This window comes from Macrobrachium nipponense, chromosome 27, assembly GCF_015104395.2.
Source record: "Macrobrachium nipponense isolate FS-2020 chromosome 27, ASM1510439v2, whole genome shotgun sequence".
Taxonomy (NCBI): Eukaryota; Metazoa; Arthropoda; class Malacostraca; order Decapoda; family Palaemonidae; genus Macrobrachium; species Macrobrachium nipponense.
In genome coordinates this window covers 71,535,430-71,560,273 of record NC_087216.1, presented here as the reverse complement: position 1 = coordinate 71,560,273, position 24,844 = coordinate 71,535,430, and the positions used below count along the sequence as shown (strand labels likewise).

General features: G+C 41.3%; 1 protein-coding gene across 1 annotated transcript; it reads right to left on the bottom strand.

The window, feature by feature from the left end:
• Positions 1–3,808: 3,808 nt before the first annotated feature.
• On the bottom strand, positions 3,809–24,402 carry LOC135201064 (protein SREK1IP1-like). Its single transcript, XM_064229931.1, has 5 exons — positions 24,235–24,402; positions 12,603–12,726; positions 12,170–12,298; positions 11,883–11,931; positions 3,809–4,055 (listed from the first exon to the last, which is right to left on the bottom strand). The coding sequence occupies exons 3-5, from the start codon at positions 12,238–12,240 to the stop codon at positions 3,822–3,824; spliced, it is 354 nt and encodes a 117-aa protein (XP_064086001.1). The 5' UTR covers positions 12,241–12,298; positions 12,603–12,726; positions 24,235–24,402; the 3' UTR covers positions 3,809–3,821.
• Positions 24,403–24,844: the final 442 nt, after the last annotated feature.

Below are 24,844 nucleotides of genomic sequence, written 5' to 3'. Positions count from 1 at the left end.
TTCTTGGATGGATGGGGATTTGCAGATAAGCATCCTGCAGATCGATGGAAATCATCCAGTCTCCCCTCCTGACGGATGAAAGAACAGTCTGGACCGTCTCCATCCTGAACTTGGACTTTAGAATGAACTTGTTCAAAACCGAAAGATCTATGATGGGGCGCCAGGCACCCGAGGCCTTTAGAACTCAAACTCCGAGAGTAAAACCCGGGAGAAGGAGGAGCTCGCTCTATGGCATCCTTCTCCAAGAGGGCCGAAAGCTCCTTCTCCAAGGCTTGACCCCTGATTGAGTGAGGGGAATAACTGCTGAACTCGAGAGGACGATTGGAAAGTGGAGGTCTGGAAACAAAAGGGATCTCGTAACCTTCCCTCAGGACCTCCACCACCCAAGCATCCACCGCTCTCCCCTGCCAAGCTGACCAATGATGGGAGAGACAAACTCCTACTGCGGTCTCCAGGCGAGGTGATGACTCCTACTTCCGAAAATTCTTACGCAGAGACAAGGAAGAGGAAGAAGAAGAAGAAGGAGGTCCTCCTGGAGGTTGAGCTCTTTCTCTGCCCTTAGAGCCACGCCAAGAACCTCTCCCGCGTTTCAAAGGGTGAGCACCAGAGGATGAAAGAAGAGCACCAGCAACCTGAGATGTACTCTGGAAAAAAAAGAGCCAGAAGGAGGTTGTTTTGGGCTGGAGCAGAAGGTACTCCTTGAAGGAACGGGAGGAAGACCAGAGGAAAAAGCTCTTGATAAGGTCCAGTGAGCTTGGGAAGAGACATCACCTTGATGTTCCTTCAAAACCTCAGAAAGCACAGACATATCGAAAAGGAATTCGCCAAAAGGAGAAGAGGACAACAGATGGGTTCTCTGAATCTCCGATACAGAGGAGGGTAACTGCGACAAATACAGGTTACGCCTTAGAGAAACAAGAAAGGCCTGCATTGAAGCAGCAAGCTCGTTCTGATGTACAGAAGCGATTGAAATGGATGAGCAGAATTTCTCAAAAAGAGGAGCATCAGGAGGAACAAACCCGGAGTCCTTGATATACATTAAAAGACCTCTGAGGACCCACATATTGAAGGATTGAGCTTCTTGTAAGGAGCTCATAACAGACTCCATAGCAATAAAATCTTCAATTGAGACAGAGACCGAAGCCTTAGAAGGCAAGGGTTGACTTGAAAGTCGGACAAAATCAGGATTTGGCTTGGGGGTCGAGAGAATGAAGAATCATCCGCCACCTGGTAAACTCCTCACCGGTGTCGTAGAAGAGAAGAGAGCTTCCTCTTCCCTTCCCCGATCACCTTCGAAAGTTTAGCGGCAACGTCCGCCCTCACTCTCGCGAACCTCTGGGCAAAGGGAAGACGTAAAATTCCCGTGACCGGGAAGGACCGTCAAGAAAAATCCCTTCAGTAATACAACGAGGCGGAGGCTGCTTCTGCTCTTTAGGCCTCGCCTGAGGAAGAAACCTCAAAATTAAATCAAAAGTTTCTTGAATTCTACATCATGACATCCATTCGAGGAAATCATATCACACGAATCCGCGTCATCATCATCATCATCGTCAGATCCTAACTTAGAAACTTCCTCTGAAGTAAAAAATCCTGACGACTAGCTATCTTAGGGGCTGACACTAATATCCCTCCCCCCTTCTCCTAAATAAGCGCCCCTTTGGCACTGTTACGGGACTAACAGGGGACACGTTGGGTAAAGATTCGTTAGGCACCTGCCCGGACCGGATCCCCCCTAGGCCTTCGCCACGACGGGGTTCACAAGCCGGGTATCTGTCGCACCGTTACCCATGGTGCTGTCGACAGGTACCTGACGAGGAGCTGAAAATGAATCTAAAAGTGTGTTAGACTTCTAGTAAAGGCTTCTTGAAAATTCTCTGCAGATTGTTAAACTTAGCAGAAATATCTCTATCTAGACTAAGCTGTAATTTCTTAAAATTCTGTTTCCAGGTAGTTTCCATTGCCAAAATCTTCGATCTACATCAGAATAACTTCACTAATTACCGGTTGTACAGGGGGCAAAGCATCAATTAATTCGGTAATCAGAGTCGTACGATACCGAAACCGAAGAGCAAGAGCCAGAATCATGAGCGCCCAACAGTCAAAGAATTCGTTAGATACAGTTCTAGCAATCGATTTCTTTTTTCCTCCTTAACCGATCTTTTACGCTGCAAGATTGATTTGGCGTTTCATATAAGCAGTCATATCCTCGTCAGACCAGGGCTTATATAACGTCACAACGAGAAGTCAAGTCACAAACCTGTCCACGACAAGAGCTACAAATGTCATGGGGTTCATACTCCCTGCTACTCATCCTTGTCCCACAAACGCAAAGCAGTTCCTGATGTTGCTGCAGAAGGAAGAACATCGTAATTTCTTGGTAATCCATTGTAGAATTGGACAGGTCAGTAGTTCCGGGTCGCGCAAAAGTTCGTAATTTGAGATAAGAACCACACAGAAATCAAAGTAATTCACTATTTCGTGATGTAAATGCGTGAGTGGTAATTCATATAAAGTCTCATTTAACAAATAATGAAAGCTTTAAAGGCACAAAAATGTTTAAGGAAATTTATAAAGAGCGGCCGTGATGTAAACACACTGGCGCTCTCGTTAACAACTGATTTGAGGGAAGGTTTTTGTATCTGTCAACAACAGTGTTGCCAATGTGGTAAATTTTGGTGCGGTTTTTGGGGATTTAGGGCTAGATAAATTATATTAAGGTAATGTTTATTAATATTTAGATTCGAGACTTGGGGAAACGTTTCCCCAAGTTCGAGAGCCCTCTTGCCCGTTTCAAGGCTTCACCAAGGAAGAAACATTCCAAGGTGAAGCAAAGAAACTTCAAGGCACTCTCATTAAGAGGGTGCAAGCAAACTGGTTGACCTCTTGGGTCACTGGTTTTCATTAATCATAGTTTTCGTTTATATATATGGAATAACATTCCATATAGTATTGTATTATGTAGCACTTACATATCAACCACGCCAGAGGCATGAACCAGTGGTTATTCAGCAAATGGACCAACAGCTTTGTCCTTTCCGAACCAAGTCGTGTGTGAACTTCTGTCACCAGAAATACATCTAAAGACTTGTTTGTTTGTATGGTGTTTTTGAATACTAAAAGAGCTTCCTCCTCTACAGACCGTTCTACCATCATTAACTTATAACTTTCTATTATTTCCGCTGAATGAAGTAAACTATCTTTTCCCCCCAAAAAAAATTCTCTTTTAGAATTTTTTTTAGTGCTGTCCCTCAAAGTCGACCAATGTTACCTTTACACACACCACCACCAGAGTAATATTCACCAAAATATAAATTTCAGATTTTACTCATTCCTACCGTTAGTCAGACAGTCTAGTGCTTTTATTGTCCTGTAGTTACCTGTTACATGAAATAAAACACCATGATTCCATGATTGTGACAAAATGCTGAATAGTCATTAGCTGTATTCTGGAATTGACAGGTAAGCAAACAGTCACTAAAATTGGTTAATATTTTGTAATGTCAGGTTACCTTTTTAGAATTGTAAGGAAATCAAAAACCTCCTGACATGGGTGGTACCGTGGGGGTCGTATAACCAAAGTAGAAAATATTAAATTATTATACAACCTTAAGTTCTTTACATAAAAGTCAAATCCTATGTAAAGACTGAAGGTGTGTACTTCTATAGGAAACAAGAGACCTTACAAAAACTCTCACATGAAGAATACCACCTTTCATCATTAATTAATATGGTGAAGTTGGGTATTCCGAGCCCCTGAAAGCTTTTTGCATAAAACAGAACTGAAGAGGTTACAAATAAAAATCGCTCAAAAAACAAACTAGTTATAATTTGTCGCAGACACCTCTTTCATAGCGTGGAATATCACAGACACAGACTCGCACAACAGCACATACACAAACTGTGACAGAAGATCTACTCTTCATCATCTTCCTCCTCTTCGTCGTCATCATCATCATCCTCCTCCTCCTCTTCTTCCTCTCCCTCCTCCTCCTCTTCCTCTTCTTCTTCTTCTTCTTCTCCTCCTCCTCCTCATCATCATCGCCCTCCTCTCCAACCTGCGAAAAGAGATATGCCAGAGTGAGTCAAATAAATTACGAAGAGATACAACGAAAACTCCTGATCAACACTTCAAGATTTTGTATGACCCCAAACCAAAAACTCACACAAAACAGGTAAAATCTGCGAATGCTTTAACACCTATATATATATATATATATATATCTATATATATATATATATATATATATATATATATATATATATATATATATATATATATATAGACATCAAAATCTTACTCAACTTTACATACAAAATGTGTAATTCTGCCCCTGGCCTCGGCAAAGACATACACGTACGAGACCAGTCTGTTCTAAAAAGACGTGTACTCAACTAGATCGATCGAAGAAACAAAAGTCCTTATCACACATGATGACAGAATCCCAAAACACACTGAAGCTCGAGGTCGCTTATCAAATGTGTTGACAGATTTTTGAAAACACTTAGCGTTTGAACGACAAAGATATTCTCTCTCTCTACAATCTACTTATATATTCTTTTACATTATGTTATGTGAAATCTGACACACATTTAAACATCCTATCTCTAAGCTATCTAGGGATCTGAAAATGTTGCACAATTCTACATAACATTTTATACAGTCAAAGAGGGGATATATGCATTTTGAAAATAGCAATATATAATAGACCTCCCCCAAGTGATTTTTTTATCACGTGTTGAATCAATGATTCAAACAAGATAAATAATCAGCAACTACATCGTTTTTGCCACTAATGTGCAGCACTCTCAAGTTATACTGTTGCAAGCACAAAGACCACCTGGTCAGTCTTTGATTATGGTTTTCCATTTTCTGGATAAATATAGTGGATTGTGATCAGACAACACCTAAAATTTCTTCATTCCTAGGTGTATTCACATACACTTCTAATTTTTTCAATGCTGTGATTAAGGCTAGTTTCCTTCTCAATTGTCGAGTATACTTTCTGATGTTTTTTCAGTTTGTAGACATGAAGCACACAAGATGGTAGATATTATTTTCATCTTCTTGAAGAACAGCTCCAATGCCACAGTCTGACGCATCAACTTGTATCACAAATTTCTTGTCGAAGTCTGGAGCCTGAAGTACTGGTCTTAAAATTAAAATGGCTTTTACCTTCTCAAATGATTCTTGACACTCTGGAGTCCAAACAATCTTAGCTTTGGGACTAGTTAAGTCTGTCAAGGGAGCTACTACGGCTGAGAAATTTGGGCGGAAAAGACGATAAAATCCAGCCATGCCTAAAAACCTCTGTAGCAGTTTCCTGTAGTAGGTGGGGTAGCCTTACGGATACCTTCTACATTAGCATTTACTGGAGCAAGAAGGCCTTTCCCAGCTTCCACCCAATACTGCACCAGTTTGCCTTTCCAAACTCACTCTTCTCTAGGTTGACTGTTAATCATGCTTCTTGAAAATCTTCCTCAGAATCTTCAGATGTTCTTCCCACGTTGTGTAGAGTAAATCACGATGTCATCCAGGTATACACCTACTCCTTCTATCGATCCTAGCAGTTGATCCATCACTCGTTGAAATGTTGCAGGTGCATTCATCAGACCAAACGGCAGAACAGTATACTGATACAGTCCAAAAGGAGTAATAAATACTGACAGAAACTTGGCATTCTCATCTAAGGGAATTTGATAATATCCGTTCAACAAGTCTATCTTGGAAACAAACTTGGCTTGCCCAATATTGTCAAGTAATTGATCTATAAGAGACAAAGGATAATTGTCAGCCACACTGATAGAATTCAGTCTCCTATATTCAGTACACATCCTAAATGAACCATCTGGTTTCTTCACAACAAACAAATGGGAACTGAAGTGACTTGAACTGGTTCTGCTAATCCATGTTGCAGCAAATACTCAACTTCTTTCTTCAAAACATCTCGATGATACGGTGATAAGGTTTTCGATCTTCTTGAATCTTGATTTCATGCTTAGTCAAGACAGTACGCCTGGCACACTTGTAAAATTTTCTGGAAACTTCTAATTACTTCACTTAAGTCTTCACCTTGTTCAACACTCAGATGTTTCAGTTTATCCTCCAAATTTTCCAAAACTTAAGATTATTCATCTTGCTTTCAGCTCCCAATTTTGTAGCTATCATCGTCTTCTGTAGATTAAGTTGTTTGGATTACTGACACGGCTTCAGTTTAGTTTCCTGAGAAATAAGGTTTCAAGAGGTTCACGTGTATCTTCCTGTCTTCGTCTTTCTGGTGTTCGAAAGCTTACGACCTATCCAGCTGCCACAGTTAACCTTCCATATTGTAAAGGACCGAAAGGTTTGTATCCCGTGTCGGAACAACCTTTCTTCTCACTAGTTTAAAGCTATAACATTAGAATTTGGTATATAACTCAGAAGATGTTATAGAACAATCAAATGAAGCTCCTTTTTCCAATTTTTGTTTAGTCTTTTTTTTTTTTAATAAATTTTGTCTTCCTAATTTATAGGGTTTATTTTCTTTTGTTTACCATAATGGAAAAATTCATATCTAGCAAAAAAAAAAAAAAAAAAAAAAAAAAAAAAAAAAAAAAAAAAAAAAAATCCTCATTTGATTGGAGGTCTACATCAGGTCTATATATGGTAGTAATCCCAGGGTCTTAACCCTTAACGCCGGAGCGGTAAATAAAAAAATGACTCCCGTGCCGGAGGGGTTTGAGAGTGAGCGCGTAAGCGGAAAAATATTTTTTTTTCAAAAAAAAAAAAAAATCACAGCGCGCTTAGTTTTCAAGATTAAGAGTTCATTTTTGGCTCCTTTTTTCTCATTGCTTTGAAATTTAGTATGCAACCATCAGAAATGAAAAAAAATTATCATTATCATATATAATAATGCGATATATGATAGCGCAAACACGAAATTTCATATATAAGTATCAAATCGTGCTGTGCGCAAAACGGTTGAAGGTAACAAGTTACTTTTTTTTTCGTTGTAATGTACACTAAATTTCAATCATTTTGGTATATAACAAATTGTAAACGATAAAAGCAACACAGAAAATATTATACACAAAATAAGGCATGATTCGTAACACGCTTACGTAAACACATTTTTTTCAAAATTCACCATAAATCTAAATATTGTCTAAAGACTTCCAATATGTTTCAGAATGAAGACAAATGATTGAATATTACTATACTGTAAGAATATTAGCTTACAAATGCAGTTTTCGACCATATCTGACGAGCTAAAGTTGACCGAATGTCCGAATTTTTTATATATATATTTTTTATATGCAAATTATTTCGGAAAATAAGAAAAGCTACAACTTTCAAACATTTTTCGTTTTATTCTACATTGAAATTGCGCACATTTTCATATATAAAAACTCTATGAAATGCCTAATATGAAACGGAGCAAATATTACGAGAATGGGACTTACGCATTTCGGAGATTTGTGGCGGAGAATCCGCGCGGAGGGAAGGAAAGTTTTTTTAAAAATCACCATAAATTTAAATATTGTGCTAGAGACTTCGAATTTGTTTCACGATGAAGATAAATGACTGAATATTACTAGACTGTAAGAGTTTTATCTTACAATTGCGGTTTTCGACCATTTCGGTAGAGTCAAATTTGACCGACGTGGTTTTTTTTCTATTTATCGTGATTTATATGCAAATATTTCGAAAATGAGAATAGCTACAACCTTCAACTATTTATTGTTGTATTATACATGAAATTGCGCACATTTTCATATATAAAACGTTATGTAACGACTAATTTAAAATGGTGCAAACATTACCACAATCGACGTATGATTTTTTTCGGAAGAGTTACCGCGCGGACGTAAAGAAAATGTTATTTTTTTTTTCATAAATTCACCATAAATCAAAATATTGTGCTAGACTTCCAATTTGTTTGTTGCAAAATGAAGGTAAATGCTTGAATATTTACTAGAATATAAGCGTTTTTAGCTTACAATTGCGTTTTTCGACCATTTCGTAGTCAAAATTGACCCAAGGTTTGAAATTTGTCACTTATCATTTTTTATATGAAAATATTTCAAATTGATAAAAGCTACAACCATGGGTGTTTTTAGTTGTATTGTGCATGAAATTGCGCACATTTTCATATATAAAACTTTATGTAACGGCTAATTTAAATGGTGCAAACATTACACAATCGCATGTATGATTATTTTCGAAAGTTACCCACCGACGCGGACGCAAGGAAAAAGTTTTTTCATAAATTCAACCATAAATCGAAATATTGTGCTAGAGACTTCCAATTAGTTGCAAAATTAAGTTAAATGATTGAATATTATCTAATGAAGAGTTTTAGCTTACAATTGCGTTTTTCGACCATTTCGGTAGAGTCAAAGTTGACCGAAGGTTGAAATTTTGGCACTTATCGTTATTTATATGAAAATATCTTAAAACTGATAAAAGCTACAATCATGAGTATTTTTTGTTGTATTCTACATAAAAATGCGCACATTTTCATATATAATACTCTATGTAACGGCTAATTAAAATGGTAATAAAAAAATTAGTCAAAAGTGACGAAATAATTTCCGAGATGTGTCACAGATACTTTTTAGTGCAGAAAGGAAAGAAATTCGCGCTTGCGCGCCTGCGTAACGATTGGTAAAACAAAACAACAACCTTGATCCGTGAACTCCCAGCATCCCCCAAGGCGCGTGATTCAAGAGTTTTCGGCGAATTTTTAAAAAAACTTTAATTTTGTATGTCGACGTAAAATACGTCCAGATCGGCACCCGAGAGACAAAAAATGTCGACGTAAAATAAAAATACGTTCAGTCGGCGTTTAAGGGTTAATAATTAATATCAAGGAGAGATAGAATTTGAAAAATGGTTATTTTTGGGATGAATCGCCCCGGCGTCATAAAACTGAAGGTCAAGAGGCAAAAATCATATGCGGTTTGGAGATGTCCCAAGTCACCTTATTAACCCTCTTTCGCTGAAGCCCTAAAAATCAAAACCTCTCCCGTATGCCGGGCCCGTTTGGAGTGAGCGCGGAAGCGGAAAAAATTATTTTTTCAAAAAATCACAGCGCGCTTAGTTTGAAGATTAAGAGTTCATTTTTTGTTTTTCGGCTCCTTTTTTTGTAATTGCCTGAAGATTTAGTATGCAACTATCAGAAATGAAAAAACAATCATATCATCTATGTAAATAATGCGATATATGGTAGCGAAAAAGAAAAAAAATTCATACATAATTGTATTCAAATCATGCTGTGCAAAAAAACGGTCAAAGCTAAAGAGTTACTTTTTTTCGTTGTATTGTACACTAAATTGCAATCATTTTGATATATAATACATTGTAAAACAATAAAAGCAACACCAGAAAAATATCACAAAATTAATGTATGAATTCGTACTTGCGTGGACGTAAAAAATGTTTTTTTTTTTTCTTCAAAAATTCACCGTAAATCTAAATATTGTTCTAGAGACTTCCAATTTGTTTCAAAATAAAGGAAAGGACAAATGATTTGAATATTCACGATACTGTAAGAGTTTTAGATTAGAATTGCAGATTTCGGACCATTTCGGACGAGTTAAAGTTGACCTCGAATGTCGAAATATTATATTTATTTATTTATTTATATGCGCTATTTAAGATGAGAAAAGCTACAACCTTCAATTATTTTTTATTGTATTCTTCATGAATTTGCGCACATTTTGATATATGAAACTCTATAAAACGGCTAATATGAAAAGGAGCAATATTAGGATAATGCGATGTACACATTTCGGAAGTAAATATATTTTTCAAAAATCACCATAAATCACAAGATTGTTCTAGAGAATTCAAATTTGTTTTTCAAAATGAAGATAAATGACTGAATATTACTAGGCCGAAGAGTTTTTTAGCTTACAATGAGTTTTCCAACTATTTCGGTAGATTCGAAGTTGACTGAAAGTGGTTTTTTTGCTATTATCGTGATTTATATGCAAATATTTCGAAAAAAAAAGAGAAAGCTACCACCTTCAATCATTTTTAGTTGTATTCTACATGAAACTGCGCACATTTTCATATATAAAACGTTATGTAACAGCTAATTTTAAATGGTGCAAACATTTCGACAATCGCACAAAAAATATTACTATAATATAAGTTTTAGCTTACAATTGCGTTTCTCGCCATTTCGGCAGTCAAAGTTGACCGAAGGTTGAAATTTTGGCACTTATCGTTATTTATATGAAAATATTTCAACTGATAAAAGCTACAATCATGAGTATTTTTTTTGTTGTATTTTACATGAAATTGTGCACATTTTCATATATAATACTTCATGTAAAGGATAATTTAAATGGTGCAAAAATTATTTCAAAGTGACTAAATAATTTCCGAGATGTGTCACTGATACTTTTTAGTGCGATAAGAAGAAATTCGCTGCCTGCGTAGCGATTGTAAACAAAACGTCGTCTTGATTCGTGAACTCCCAGCACCCCCCAAGGCGCGTGATTCAAAAAGTTTTCGGCTGGTAGGCCTATAAGTATTTTTCCGCGAATTTAAAAAAAAACTTTTTTGAGTCGACGTATGATACTCCATTCGGCATGCGGAGACATTTTGACTCGACGTTTAATAGTTCCATTCGGCGTAAGAGGGTTAAGTGGCATGAATATCAAAGTCCTGTCCTTAAAGAACCTAACTTCATTGTTCAACCACCAAAACTAGCCCCAATAAATGATCATGACTGCCAATTTTAATAGCTGTACTGTGCGTGCCAGGATCTCCTTTGATAAGAACTGTGTAACTATTCAAAATCACCTTTCAACACTTCAACCAAGACATTACTTTCAATATTCACCTTTAGGAAACAAAAAAGGCAGATCAATACAATAAAGTTCAACGGTATTAAAATGAGGATCAACCGTGATAGTAATCTATAATTATAAAAATGTGTGAGCAAGCGACAGCGACAGGTTGGTAACCTCCTACAATAAAAATCAATCACCAACCCCTTATTCACAGAAAATTTGGCTATTTGCAATATTTTTCTCTATGAGAAATATCCACATATTTTTCATTTCTTCATAAAAAACTATCGCTGCCCCCCCCCCCCGCCCCCCCCCCCCCCCCAAAAAAAAAAAAAGTTTCAACTATTCACAGATTCTAGCTATTTGGCGTGTGTGTGTGTTACACATCCCCACAAATACTCGTGAGGCACAAACTAAACCAATATCTGGGTGAGGACAACTGTGATACTGCCCAGCTATTTGAAGAAAATGCTGGCATTCATGAATTATGAGATATATCTAGGCATTTATCTATAATCAACACTGAACTCCTACAATATTTTTCACAGTAACGGAAGCTAAAATTGGGAGCAGAATGGATGGCCACTGTGAACTACTTTGCAGTTGTATAAAAAACACAATTCCAGATATAAAGATGAAGAGGTAGAATATAGAATTTCAATGAAACAGAAATTGACAGTAAAAGCTTTGAGGGGCATAACAGGATGAAAAAGCAGGCAGTTGCACTACAAAACAATTGTTTAGAAGGTGGAAAGTATGATAGAAGAGAGAGAATACGAATGGCCAAAGGGACGCAGCAAAGTAGCTATATAATGCCTTTAGTGCTGTGAATACAATATCTGTTAATGAATGAAGGTGATGGTCAGCTTGCAACTTTTAAATGCAGATGGGATTTCTCACGCCTAGTGATGGTCAGCTAGTACTTGTCCACAGGTTCATACCAGGCCTTTCATTCACATGAACATCCGACCACACTTACGAAATGCCACCGTGCAGGAAAAAGTTATTGATAAGAAACCAATCACTGGTACCTGGCGAAAGAAAGAAAGCTGCCTGACAGTATTTTGTTATGGTTGAGACAGAACATCAGTCAAACCTACTTTCTGTTTTTTTGCTGACGACTCTGCTCCTCCTGCTATCGGTCTCTTCCTGCAAAGAATGGCAATAGAACATTCAGTAAAAAATGAAAAAAATACAAGGTTTTGATTAAAGGATACTTTTCTTTACAAATTTAAATTGATGTCTTCCTTTTATAAAGTATCATACACTGCATTATTTTCATTTATATTTAATACTAGTATTTGTGATATGCCAATCAAAATTTTGGGGAACAACAAATAAAAAACAAACAAAATAGTGGACTTTGTTCACATGATGGGAAACTTACTCTGTCCGTTCAACACGTTCATATGCATATTCTGTTTTTTTTGGCTTGGCTCCACCGAACTCCATGGTCATGGCCTTTTCTTTCAATTCTGCTGCTGCATCCAAACTTGCAAAGTGGACAATGAATCCCCTGCAAAAAAAAATAAGGTTTACTCCACTGTAAGCTCTTAAAAATAACACTATCTCCTCTAATATATAGTATGAACATTCTCTTTATAAAAATGATCACAATAATCTGGGATTATACTATATAAGCAAGAACAAACATAATACCTTTCCTTAAGCCAGCAGCATTCCCCAGGACATCCTTGGGAATTTCTTTCACAAAAGTATGGAATGAAATTCAGTCCCATGATCATCTTCCAAACACGAATACACGAACACAACACCTTACTATCATACAAATGTATTGACAGATACTCTCTCTCACTGACCTCCCAAAGCTGACTGCTTCATTATCCTTAAACTGGTCTAACAAGCCTGTGCAACGTCACGTGTGATTCCATCCTCGAAACGCACGAACACAGCTTTGGCGTTGACGTCTCTTTTAACCCCAGCCTGCAGCAGAAAAACATCTTACTGATTATAAGGTTTGTGCAAAATTTTTTCCAAGGAAAATCCTGTATCTTGCTATAACACCTCAAACAAAACATAGTAGTACAGACATCAACCAACTTACAAGTTTTCTGTTGAGCGTTGGTTATTGTATTCTTCATGCCTACTAGTTTATGTCAAGTCAATACAAGAACAGGCATGGAAAACTAAATCTGAATGGAGGAGGGAGGGAGGGAGGGAGGGAGGGAGGGAGGGAGGGAGGGAGGGAGGGAGGGAGGGAGGAGGAGGATGAGGAGGAGGAGGGAGGAGGAGGATGAGGAGGAGGGAGGGAGGGAGGACAGACAGCAAGGGAAGTGCTCTGAACACAATTTTAAATTGCGATACAGTTTGGTTTGTTTGTATCTCTATCTGAATGTTCATAGGTAGGATGGTGTGTGTACTTGCAAATACAGGATTAAATAAGTAAATGTATAATGACAATTTGTCCAAATTGCATTTTTCCTAACTATACAAACCTGAGGTCCGTTTTACAATAGGAAGGTACTAGCGGCAGCTGGATAGGTCGTAAGCTTTCGAACAAGGGGTTCGGTAGTTAACTGCTTGTCCGACAGGCGCGCGCGCGCGACTCGGTGGGTAGGTAAACAAATCACTTTTGCTTTTGGCCCAAGCAAAAACTGCAGAGTGAGGGGTGGCATGAGGTGGGGCTATGTGTAAAAGGACCTCAGTTTGTATAGTTAGGAAAAATGCAATTTTGGACAAATTGTCATTTGTTCCGACACGGCATACAAACCTTCGGTCCTTTTACAATAGGAAGACTCACTTCTTGGTGGGTGGAATCTGAGTCTTTTGTGAACAGACTGGTGTTCGCCCAACCTTGGAAGCCTCCCTGGTCGTAAGAGCGAGGGAGGGATCCAAGCCTCTGTTCCGATTGATCGGGGTGTGCACCGCAGGATCAATGGTCAGACCTCTGGACCAAGTACTAAGAGAGAGGCAAGCGTATCTCTTCGTACCAGCAAACAAGAACAAGTTCCTATTTGCAAGAGGCAACAACGTTATGGTTTGTCTCTTGTTGGCATCCACTTCCCCCCCTTCCCTTGTAGGAGGAAGTGGTGGATATTCGCTCCCATCCCTAGTGAAAGGATAGGATGGGGCTCTGTCGAGTAGCTCACCGGCATCTCGTCCTTATCCAGCAAGGTGATGACCGTATCCCTCTACCCACAGGTAGAGGGGTAGAAAAAGATAGGAAGAGAAGCCAGTCACTCTCTCATTCACTTATCTATTCTTACAGTCACACCAGGACTCGATGCTGTTTCAGCCTGCTAGGGTCTGGGTTAGCTAGACAACGTGTTGAGCAGCCACCACGGGTCCTCCAAGGAAAACGATCCAAGGACCTGTGGGCAATATCAAAAGGTAGAAGGAGGAGTGCCAGTGGTCTGGTTGTACCAGACCCCTGCCTTCAGTACCTGCGCCAAGGAGAAGTTCTTGTGTAACTCGAGGGAGTGTACTTCTAGGTCATCTTGGTGCTGACGAAGAGTCTTCAACACTCAGCCTGGGATGTCGAGTTTCTTCAGAAAGCGCGGTCTGCGCTTTCACAGGACAAAGCAGCATCTCCTTCGCAGCGAAGGCGGTGAAGTCCATTAGGGAGGGGATTGTGAAGGACTTTAACCGATCGTCAGGAACCGAAGGGTTCAGAGTCTTCGCTACGAATTCGGTACGAAATCGAGCGTCACGAATCCCCATCCCCTGGATGCTTGACTTCGCAGTTAAAGTCATGCAATTACCTCAGAGGAAAAGAAGGGAATTGTCGTATGACCTATCCCTCTTCTCGACTTCGGTGATGTCCTGTACCCATACTGGTCTATCCGTCTGCAGCGAAGTTGTTGTTCTCGGTAGTGGATAGGACACGACACTCAATGGTGGGTGTCGATGTATGGGTACTGTGACAAGCCGTTAGGACGAGAAAAGATTGTTATGGAACAACCGAACTAAGTCCACAGCGAAGTTCGTAACAGACTTGGGCGCTCTGACAGCTGCCTACTGACTGCGTTCGGTAGGAGGCAAGTTGTCCAAGCATCCGAGCAAGTCACGTGACCTTCGCCTTAACAGGGTTATGCCAAGAGACTAAACAATAATTTGTTCGTCACCGATGCCAGAAGGCAAGGTGATGACTCTCTTAAGGCATGTGCCCAACAGGCGAAAGTCAATTGCCTTCTAGAGACCGAGGTCCTTGATGGCAAGATATCTCATAGTATAGTTGATTCTCGGGTAAGGAGAAACAACACTATGTGACGTTGAAGACGAAGGTGTACAGAAAATGCAACCTACGTCTTCACAGCTGAACCGAGAGAAGGATTCTCAAGATTCTGAACCTGTGCTACCAAGACTGAGAACGCTAACCGCTATTCATTGCTGTCCGGTGAGGATCGTAGTTGCAATAAAAGCGGAGCGCTTCGAGTAATGAAGACAGGGAACTACTGCCTGAAGAACTGCTTCTCATGGGCTGAACATTTGGAGTAGAGCTGTCAGGTCGGAGAGTAGGCGATGTCTTCTGACATATCTGTTAATTCGGGGCGAGCAATGAAATTGCACACCTACGAATACAAGATATTTTGAAGACAAACTCAGATGTCTGCAAAAATTCATTCGCATTATCGCAGTGCGATGCAGCGGTTGACTAGTACAGACTTCTGTTACCGTGCGGTAAACAGAAAGATGAAAGAGTCTAAGAGATATCTCTGTTGAAAATTCTCGCAATGTCGCCGGCGATGAAATCGAGCGTCACAGCAGTAGAGTGGTCCTTCATTATTGCGAGAATCCCCGTTAATCAGAGACTAAGTCCATGATTGTTGGGCAGAGATACGGTTCGGTAGTCAATCCAACCAGGGGAGAGAGAGACGTAACCGACCGTGTATCTCCGAGACCTAGCTGATACTGAGCCGCTATCAGGCAGTTCAATACGCAGTAGCTCTCGGTGACTCGTCATCCTGAGTTGCCAGGTAATCCATTATTCCACGAAGGAATGCGTTCGGCTAGAACCATCGAGCATAAAGAATACGCTCGAGCAATTATATTTAACCGAAACGGATTTCGGTAAATACAAAAGCTGAATTGGTGTTGTCATGACAATACCAAGTATCTAAAATCGAAACTGATAACTGCTGGGAGGTTGCAGGCAACCCGAGTTGCAGTTCAATTAAGATACAATTCGTCTCGGTCACAAACCGTAGAGTTAACTACGGTATGCGCCTACCCCACGGACAATTCAAACTGTTAAAGAATCATGTCGCGAGGGAATATACGTAGTATATTTGTAGGTTCTGTACCACGACCTCCATCCTAAAATCTTTTCCCCTATAGGAATGAGAATAAGGATTGGAGATCGACCGCCTTCGTTCTCTAGTCAAGAGAGTGAAGGAGAAGTCTTTCCCAAAGGAAAGCTTCAATGGTGAACAGAATACCGAAAGACGATAGTTCAAGCCAAACTGGAAGTTCCCGTCCGTTCTTCTCTATTCCAGGTTAAGCGCCTACTGTGAGATACTCTTCTTTCAGCAGCAGTCTTCTTCCAAATGCTAGAAATTACAGGAATTCGAGCATAAGCGAGGTTCCCGATTATCGTGTAACAATTATCGGGGATTCTCGCTCACTCTGGACCGTGGTCTCGCCTAAGTGTTTGGAGATCGTAAAAAACTCGAACACTCTGAGTGCGCTAGAAATTCCGTAGAATTCTAAGCACTCTGCGACCCCCCACCGAATTCGTCAGACGATATCGGCTGGTGGTCCTCTCGATTCCCGTAGAAATCGAGAAAGGGGCAGGATCCCTCCTCAATGACCGGGGCTTACGTCAGGTAGGACCCGAAGGTCCCCCCGGTAGCGCAGCCCCTAACGTGGGATCTTACAGAGAAATCTCTGTAGGATCCCTACCCTTTCCCTCGTAGCCGTAAGGAGAGAGGGAATGGGGGAGGAATTGGATACTGGCTCGCCTTCCCAGCGGATCTAGCAGTTGGAGAAGAAAAGGAGCAGCCATCGCCTTACGGCGATGGCCTCTCAGAGCCTGGGAAAACGTATCGTCAGGAGAAAACGTTTTCCCGAGGAGGGTTACGAACTCATACTGTAGGTAAGTGTCTGCCGCCACTGTGAACGTCGTCTGGGTGGGGCTGATCGACACCTGACAGGAGAGAGCCGATACCGCTCCGACTCATTCCAGTCCTCGTCGAGGTCGAAACCTCAGGAGGACCGAAGGGGTATTTAAATACGGTGTCCGAAGACACGTAGAAACGCCTCTGTCGCAGTAGAGGAGGTGAAGTAGCTTGTTCGACCGTCCAGAACTGAGAGAGCCTTCTTGTCCGGAGACGAGAGACTACCTGGTTCAACACAGTCGGCAAGCTCCGATCGCGGCAGACCCACCGTCGATTTGGGTTTCCCTCTCGGGCCCCAAAACGACTCGAGCCGAGACGTGGCTCTGCTGGTGGGAGCGGCGATCCTTCCCCGAGGTCATTGTGCTGACGAATCAGCGCCGTAACCTCGGCAAAGTTCCTCTGGATCTCGGAAGTCACAGCATCTTGCAGAGTGGGACCGTTAACCCTCTTAAGCCGGAGCCCTAAAAATCAAAATCTCTCCCGTATGCCGGGCCTGGTTTGGAGTGAGCGCAGAAGTGGAAAAAATAATTTTTTCAAAAGATTACAGCGCGCGTACTTTGAAGAGTTAAGAGTTCATTTTTGGCTCCTTTTTTTGTCATTGCCTGAAGTTTAGAATGCAACCATCAGAATGAAAAATAATCATTATCATATGTAAATAATGCGATATATGGTAGCGAAAAAAAAAAAAATTAATACATAATTGTATTCAAATCACGCTGTGCAGAAAACGGTCAAAGCTAACCAGTTATTTTTTTTTGCGTTGTATTGTACACTAAATTGCGATCATTTTGATATATAATACATTGATAAAACATAAAAGTAACACCGGAAAAATATTATACACAAAATGATGTACGAATTCGTAACGCGCGACGGAACACAAAAAAAATATTTTTTTTCAAAAATTCACCGTAATTCTAAATAATGTTCTAGAGACTTCCAATTTGTTTCAAAATTAAGACAATGATTGAATATTACGATACTGTAAGAGTTTTAGATTAGAATTGCAGATTTCGACCATTTCGGACGAGTTAAATTTGACCAGAATGTCGAAATTTTAATATATATATTTTTTCATATGCTCATATTTCGAAGATGGAAAAAGCTACAACCTTCAATTATTTTTTATTGTATTCTTCATGAATTTGCGCACATTTTGATATATGAAACTCTATAAAAAGGCTAATATGAAAAGGAGCAAATATTGGGAGGATAATGCCATGTACGTATTTCTTTCGGAGACTTGCGGCCGCGAATCGGCGCGCGGAGTGAAGGTAAATATATTTTTCAAAAATTCACCATAAATCACAATATTGTTTTAGAGACTTTAAATTTGTTTCAAAATGAAGAAACATGACGGAATATTACTAGGCCGTAAGAGTTTTAGCTTACAATTGCGTTTTTCAACTATTTCGGTAGAGTCAAATTTGAGCAGAACGTGGTTTTTTTTCTATTTATCGTGATTTATATGCAAATATTTCGAAAAAAGAGAAAAGCTACAACCTTCAATCATGTTTAGTTGTATCTACATGAAATTGCGCACATTTTCATATATAAAACTTTATGAAAACAGCTAATTTAAATGGTGCAAACATCTTTCGACAATCGCACAAAAAAATTCTGATTTTTCGGAAAGAGTTACCGCGCGAACGTAATTTTTTTTTTTTTTCATAAATTCACCATAAATCAAAAATATTGTGCTAGAGACTTCCAAGTCGTTGCAAAATGAAGGTAAAATGAATGAATATTACTAGAATATAAGAGTTTTAGCTTACAATGCGTTTTCGACCATTTCGGTAGAGTCAAAGCTGACCGAAAGTTGAAATTTTTGCACTTAACGTTATTTATATATGAAAATATTTCAAAAAACTGATAAAAGCTACAACCATGGGTTGTCTTTGTTGTATTGTGCATGAAATTGCGCACATTTCCATATATAAAACTTTATGTAACGGCAAATTTAAAAGGGTGCAAACTTAGGACAATCGCACGAAAAAAATTTATCGGAAGAGTTATCGCACGAACGTAAGAAAAAGTTTTTTCATAAATTCACCATAAATCGAAATATTGTGCTAGAGACGTCCAATTTGTTGCAAAATGAAGGCAAATGATTGAATATTACTATAATATAAGAATTTTAGCTTACAATTGCGTTTCTCGACCATTTCTGTAGAGTCAAAGTTGACCGAAGGTTGAATTTTTGCACTTATCGTTATTTATATGAAATATTCAAAATTTATAAAAGCTACAATCATGAGTATTTTTTAGTTGTATTGTGCATGAAATTGCGCACATTTTCATATATAATACTTCATGTAAAGGATAATTTTAAAATGGTGCAATAATTATGTCAAGTGACGAAATAATTTCCGAGATGTGCACCTGATACTTTTAGTGCGATAAGAAAGAAATTCGCGCTTGCGCGCCTGCGTAGCGATTGTAAACAAAACAACGCCTTGATCCGTGAACTCCCAGCATCCCCCAAGGCGCGTGATACAAAAGAAAATTTCGGCGGTAGGCCTATAAGTATTTTTCCGCGAATTTTTAAAAAAACTTTTTTGAGCCGACGTATGATACGTCCAATCGGCATACGGGAGACATTTTGACTCGACGTTTAATACGTCCAATCGGCGTAAGAGGGTTAAGCCCTTCGAACAAGAGCATATTCCGAGAACCTTCCTCCTAAGAAGGGGGAACAGCGACAGCCCTCTCGGTCTTCCCCATGCACTTGCGCATACGTCCTGGCCGGTCCAAGAACCGTGCCTGGCACGTAGGGCGTTGTGGTGGGATCATGAGGGGCGCACCCCTCACGATCACTCCTCAATACCTCCGCCTCCTCCCGGTGTAACCCGAGGAGGTTGAAGGTACGGGAGAGGCAGACCTGACGCTCCCTCGTTGCTCGCTGGCAGAACCAGCAGGCTTGGAGGGCTGCAGGCGATCGTCAACCCGCGGTGGCGATCGAGCTGCAGGCCTGGTCGAACCGTCTCGCTGTGGAGAACGGCTGGACTGAGCACAGCGGCCCCGATCTCGAGTGTCAGAAGAGCTGGTGCTGGTTGCCATACCCGGTCGCTTTCTGTGAGGGCGACGGTCAGGCGACCTGCAGGCTCCACTGTCACAGTGAGACCGGTGCTTGTCCTCACGGCACGTCACGTCGCTGGTTCCAGCCGTGGCTGGCACCGGCGAACGGGAGGACCTCTTCCCAGCCTCAGTCCGTGGTCGGTCGTGGACCGTCACGTCCCCGGGTAGCCAGCTGTTCGCCGCGAGAGTGAGAGCTGGTCTGGTGAGAGTCGCCTGAGCGGCTGTCACCAGTCTTCCGCCCCGTGCCGTGAACCTGACGCTGAGCGGACTCAGAGGTCTGGTTCCTGGCTGCACGGTCGCTGGTAGGCGACCGTACACTCGGTACCTCCCGCGAACGAGAGGCCGAGACGGACCCTGATGCAGTGGCAGAACCACTGACACCAGGCGAGGAAGTACCGGTGTTAGCCGGTACCCCTCTGGTCCCCGTAGTCTTCTTCCTTGCGGAAGAAGAGACGGGCCCCGCTCCCGAAGGAGACGGAGGACCAGCGGAAGGAACCCTCCCGTCCCACCGAGGTGAGACGGGTCCCGAGAAGCTCCCGAGGGAGACTTCTTAGGAGGGAGGAGGCAACCTTCTTCTTCCTCGGCTGTGAAGCCTTAGAAGTCGAAGGGGAAGAGGCGGCAGCCGACGACGATGAAGAAGATGAAGACGACGACGACGACACCTTCCTCCTCTTCTTCGTCAGCTTCCTCAGGACAGACGTAAGATCTGCTATCCAGGGCGGAGCCGGGGCTGCTGTAGCCGAAGCCACAGGGCCCGGACGCACCTGTACAGACAGACCAAAGTCTGGGGTAGTACCACCACGAACAGGGACGACATCAGCAGGTATGGGCATCTCAGGAACAGCAGGCACAGCCAGCACAGCATCGGTAGGGACAGCCAGCGCCAGCACGGCAGGGACAGCCAGCGCAGCAACGGCAGGACAGCCAGCGCAGCAACTGCATGGACAGTCAGCCCAGAATCGGCAGGTTACGGCAGGCAGCACCGGAAACACAGGAAGTGGAGCAGCAGCCAGCAACATCCTTGGTACCGGCGGCAGGTCCAGGGGCGAGCTCTAGGGCAGCGGAAGTGTGGTCGCTGCAGCGCGGCAACCACGAGCGGCGGCGGCACGCCCCCCCTTCGGTACGCGAACGGCAACTCACAGCGGCTGTAGGCAAGACTGTTACCACGTGAGGCGAGTACACCAGGTGAGGAGGGACGTCGTCACCTGGTTGCGTGGTCACCACTCCAGGGTGACCGCAGTAGGCCCAGACATAGAACCGCAGCCCCTGGACACTAGCACGCCCTGCAAATGGAAGGACGCCCATACCTCACCAAGGTCCACCTCGTGGCAGTAGCACCTGCGGAAATAACAGTAGTAGCGATTAGTGGGGGGAAGTCCCCTCGCGCGGGGGGGCGAGCCCTCTCCGAACGAGTGGAAGACCCCTAATACAATTGTACATCGGGCACCGAGCGCCCTCCCCCGCGCTCGACGGATCGGGCGAGGAGAAGAACGCCGATAACCTCCCCCCACCCCCCCCCCCCCAAGGGGAAGGGCCATCTGTGGGAGCTGAGCGGGGAGGGGGGGGGGGGGGGGGGGCGGGGGGGGGGGGGGGGGGTCTCGTTCCCCACCCCCGCACAGTACCATGTACCCAACAACAATATAAGAGCCCGAGAGCAATCGTGCGCATCGGCCCGAATGCAAGGGCATAAGGATCAATTCCCTGACTGAGCGGAACTTGAACCAAATAAATATTGATGCAATCATAATAAGGAACAAAATGAAAATGCATCTTGCATACGATTCACTTCACAATGAATAAGGGCTCGGATCGAGCGCATTGCGCCTAGTACCGAGCGCAAGGGTGAAAGGATCAATTCCTACCATTTATGGATCAAGGTTCCTGGAAACCTTGATCCATAATGAATTGATGCAATCAAAATATATGAAAATGAAAAGACTACTGCGCTTGCGATTCACTTCATACAAATAAAAAGGGAAGGATCAATCCCCGGGAATCGCGGAAACATTGATCCCAGTAAACAATGCAATCTCAATAAAAAATGAAAATGAAACGAACTGCACTTGCGATTTCACTTCATTCAAAAATAAAAGGGGGAAGGGTCAATTTCCCGGGTAAGCTCGGAAACTGATCCAAAATGAGTATTGCTACAATTAAAAATAATATATGAAAATGAAAAAGAATACTGTACTTGCGATTCCACTTCCATACTAAATAAGTTTCCGTGCGAGCGCATTCGTTCGGCAACGGGCATTACAGTCAAAAAAATATAAAATGAAAGAGCACTTACTTACGATTTTCATCTACACATTTCTAACCCAATATACGCTCTGAGCGAGTGCTCCCGCCCTCGGCACCGAGCATACGCAATACGAGGATCATTCTTGGGAAAATGAGTTCCCGCACTTACGCCTTCAGTCCCGGCACTTGGGTAATCGGAGGGCTGGTGACACCAAGATCCTTTAATTCACAATTGAATTCAATGAAATGATTGTACTTACAATTCAGTTTCACAGATAATTAGAAAAAGAAAAACACAATCATGCGAAAAGCAAACGACGATGAAGCGGGCAGAGAGCGATGATACACGTCCACACGCCAGCAGGCCGAAAGCAAAGTGGTTTGTTTACCTACCAGTCGCGCGCGCGCGCCTGTCGGACAAGCAGTTAACTACCGAACCCCTTGTTCGAAAGCTTACGACCTATCCAGCTGCCGCTAGTACCTTCCTATTGTAAAAGGACCGAAGGTTTGTATGCCGTGTCGGAACAACTGTTGATTTAGATCAGTTTCCATAGAAACTAGCAAGAATGAAATGTCAATTCTACAAGCATCAAGCAGCCTACATTACATGGTATCCTTGAAAATGTAGATTGCAAGTCTACACATTCTAACATATAAACCATGGTGTAAAAAAAATAAACAAATAAATAAATAAAAAATAAAAAATAAATAAATAAAAAAGTGGTTACACTCTTTGTACAGTACATGAAAATGAATTATCCAAACTCGGTAATTATTTACCGGGTATGTGAGAGACCTCTCCCATACTGATGGAAAGAATAATGCATCTAATATACCTTAGCAAAAACTTAATTGCATGTAAGTTAATTCCTATCTATATTATGACAAGAATAACTAATGATTATACACAATATACTCCTCTCTACAATAAAATTTGAACAAATCTTTTTGTATCTGATTCAATCTCTAAACTAAGTTCTGTTCTTAAATTTTTACAAAAGCCACGATCTTATAATACAAATCTCTTTTGAAGAATTAAAATGTCAAGCTGAGCACCAACATCTCCATGCAGGAAGTTCAGTTTAACATGTACTATGGCACATCTTCAAGGTTCTTAGATACTGAGTACTGTATAATAATAATAATAATAATAATAATAATAAAAAAAAAAAACAACCTCCAGTACCTGACAATTGCAAAAAATAGTACCAGCAGAATAGCTAATATTTTAGTTTTGTTATTATCTGGTATAATAGAATATTGACTTTAGGCCAAAGTCCCATGCACTGGGGACCTACAAGGTCATTCAGCACTAAAAGGAAAATGGGAGAATAGTGCTAAAAGAGAAGTGGAAAAAACTGTTAGGAGAGGGTGGATAGCAAGATGGAAGAGAGAGAATATGAATGGAGGTACAGTATAATACAGCAAGGTTTCACACTAGAGGATGAAGGGACACTATATAAAAAAAAAAAAAAAAAAAAAACCTTAATGATACCACCAAAATGCACCACTTGTGGTGCACTGATGGCACTCAAACTCATGTTTTATTGAAACAATGAAATACTTGTGCTGTAATTGTTAATGCAGTGAAGCTCTCAAACGTCTTGACTGCAGTATTTGTCTTCTAATTATATTTGTGAACTGCAATAACTAACAATCACCAGTTCAACAGTGCCCTGTTGCTAAACACCAAATGTAACAGTGCCCGTTGCTCTTCAAGTCTCAAATGTCAACATAGTTATTTGACTGTGTGTTCTCTTGATAAAAACCTGATTGATTAATAACCAGTATAAAAAAAATGGAACAACCCACCAAAAGGGCCACTGACTTGAAACTCAAGCTTCCAAAGAATGTAGTGCTCATCAGAAAGAAAGAGATGGTAAAGGAAAATACAGAAGGGATCTTAATAAAAAGAGAAAATAAACTAATCAATAGTTAAAAGATGTACAGTACTAAAATGTGGAAGGACTGAAAATTATTAGGTGGAATGATTACAACAATCAAAACAAAATGAGAAAAAAACATCGGCCTAATGGTCGTCAACAAACGCACTCACCATTCTGCCTCCCCTAAAACCTCCACGACCCCGACCCCCTCTGAAGCCCCCACGCCTAAATCCACCAAAGCCCTCGTGCTTTGAGCCGCCGTTGACCTTTGGTCCATTGTCTGACACCTCCATTTTCTCAGGAGTTTTGGGGGTGGCTGCCTCTGTCGTGGGGTTTTAGAAACTGCTTTCTGCCTTTTGGGGTTTTGGAGCTTCTGCTGCCTTTGGGGTTTTGGGAGTCTCAACAGCAGCCTTGGGGGTTTTGGTTTGGCCTTTTTGGGAGTCTTCGTTTTAACTGGGGTCTCGACTGCTACTAATGCTTCAGCTTTCGCTGCCTTCTTTGCTGATTTTGGAGTCTGTAAGGAAGGAAAGACATTAACAAAAACTCCAAAGAATAAGGTGCTCATAAGCAAGAGGTATAAAGATAAATAAAGAAATGCCACTTATTTAAAAAATAAAATAAAACTAATAAAAACACCCAGAAAAAAGTAGAGCACTGGTCTGCCCTCCACATACAAACAAGGTTTGGAAGGTGTAGTGTAACAGGATGAAAACCCTTCACAGCTGCTCTATGAAACAAAACGTTAACATGGCAGGAAAGTCAGATGAAGAAGGAATATGA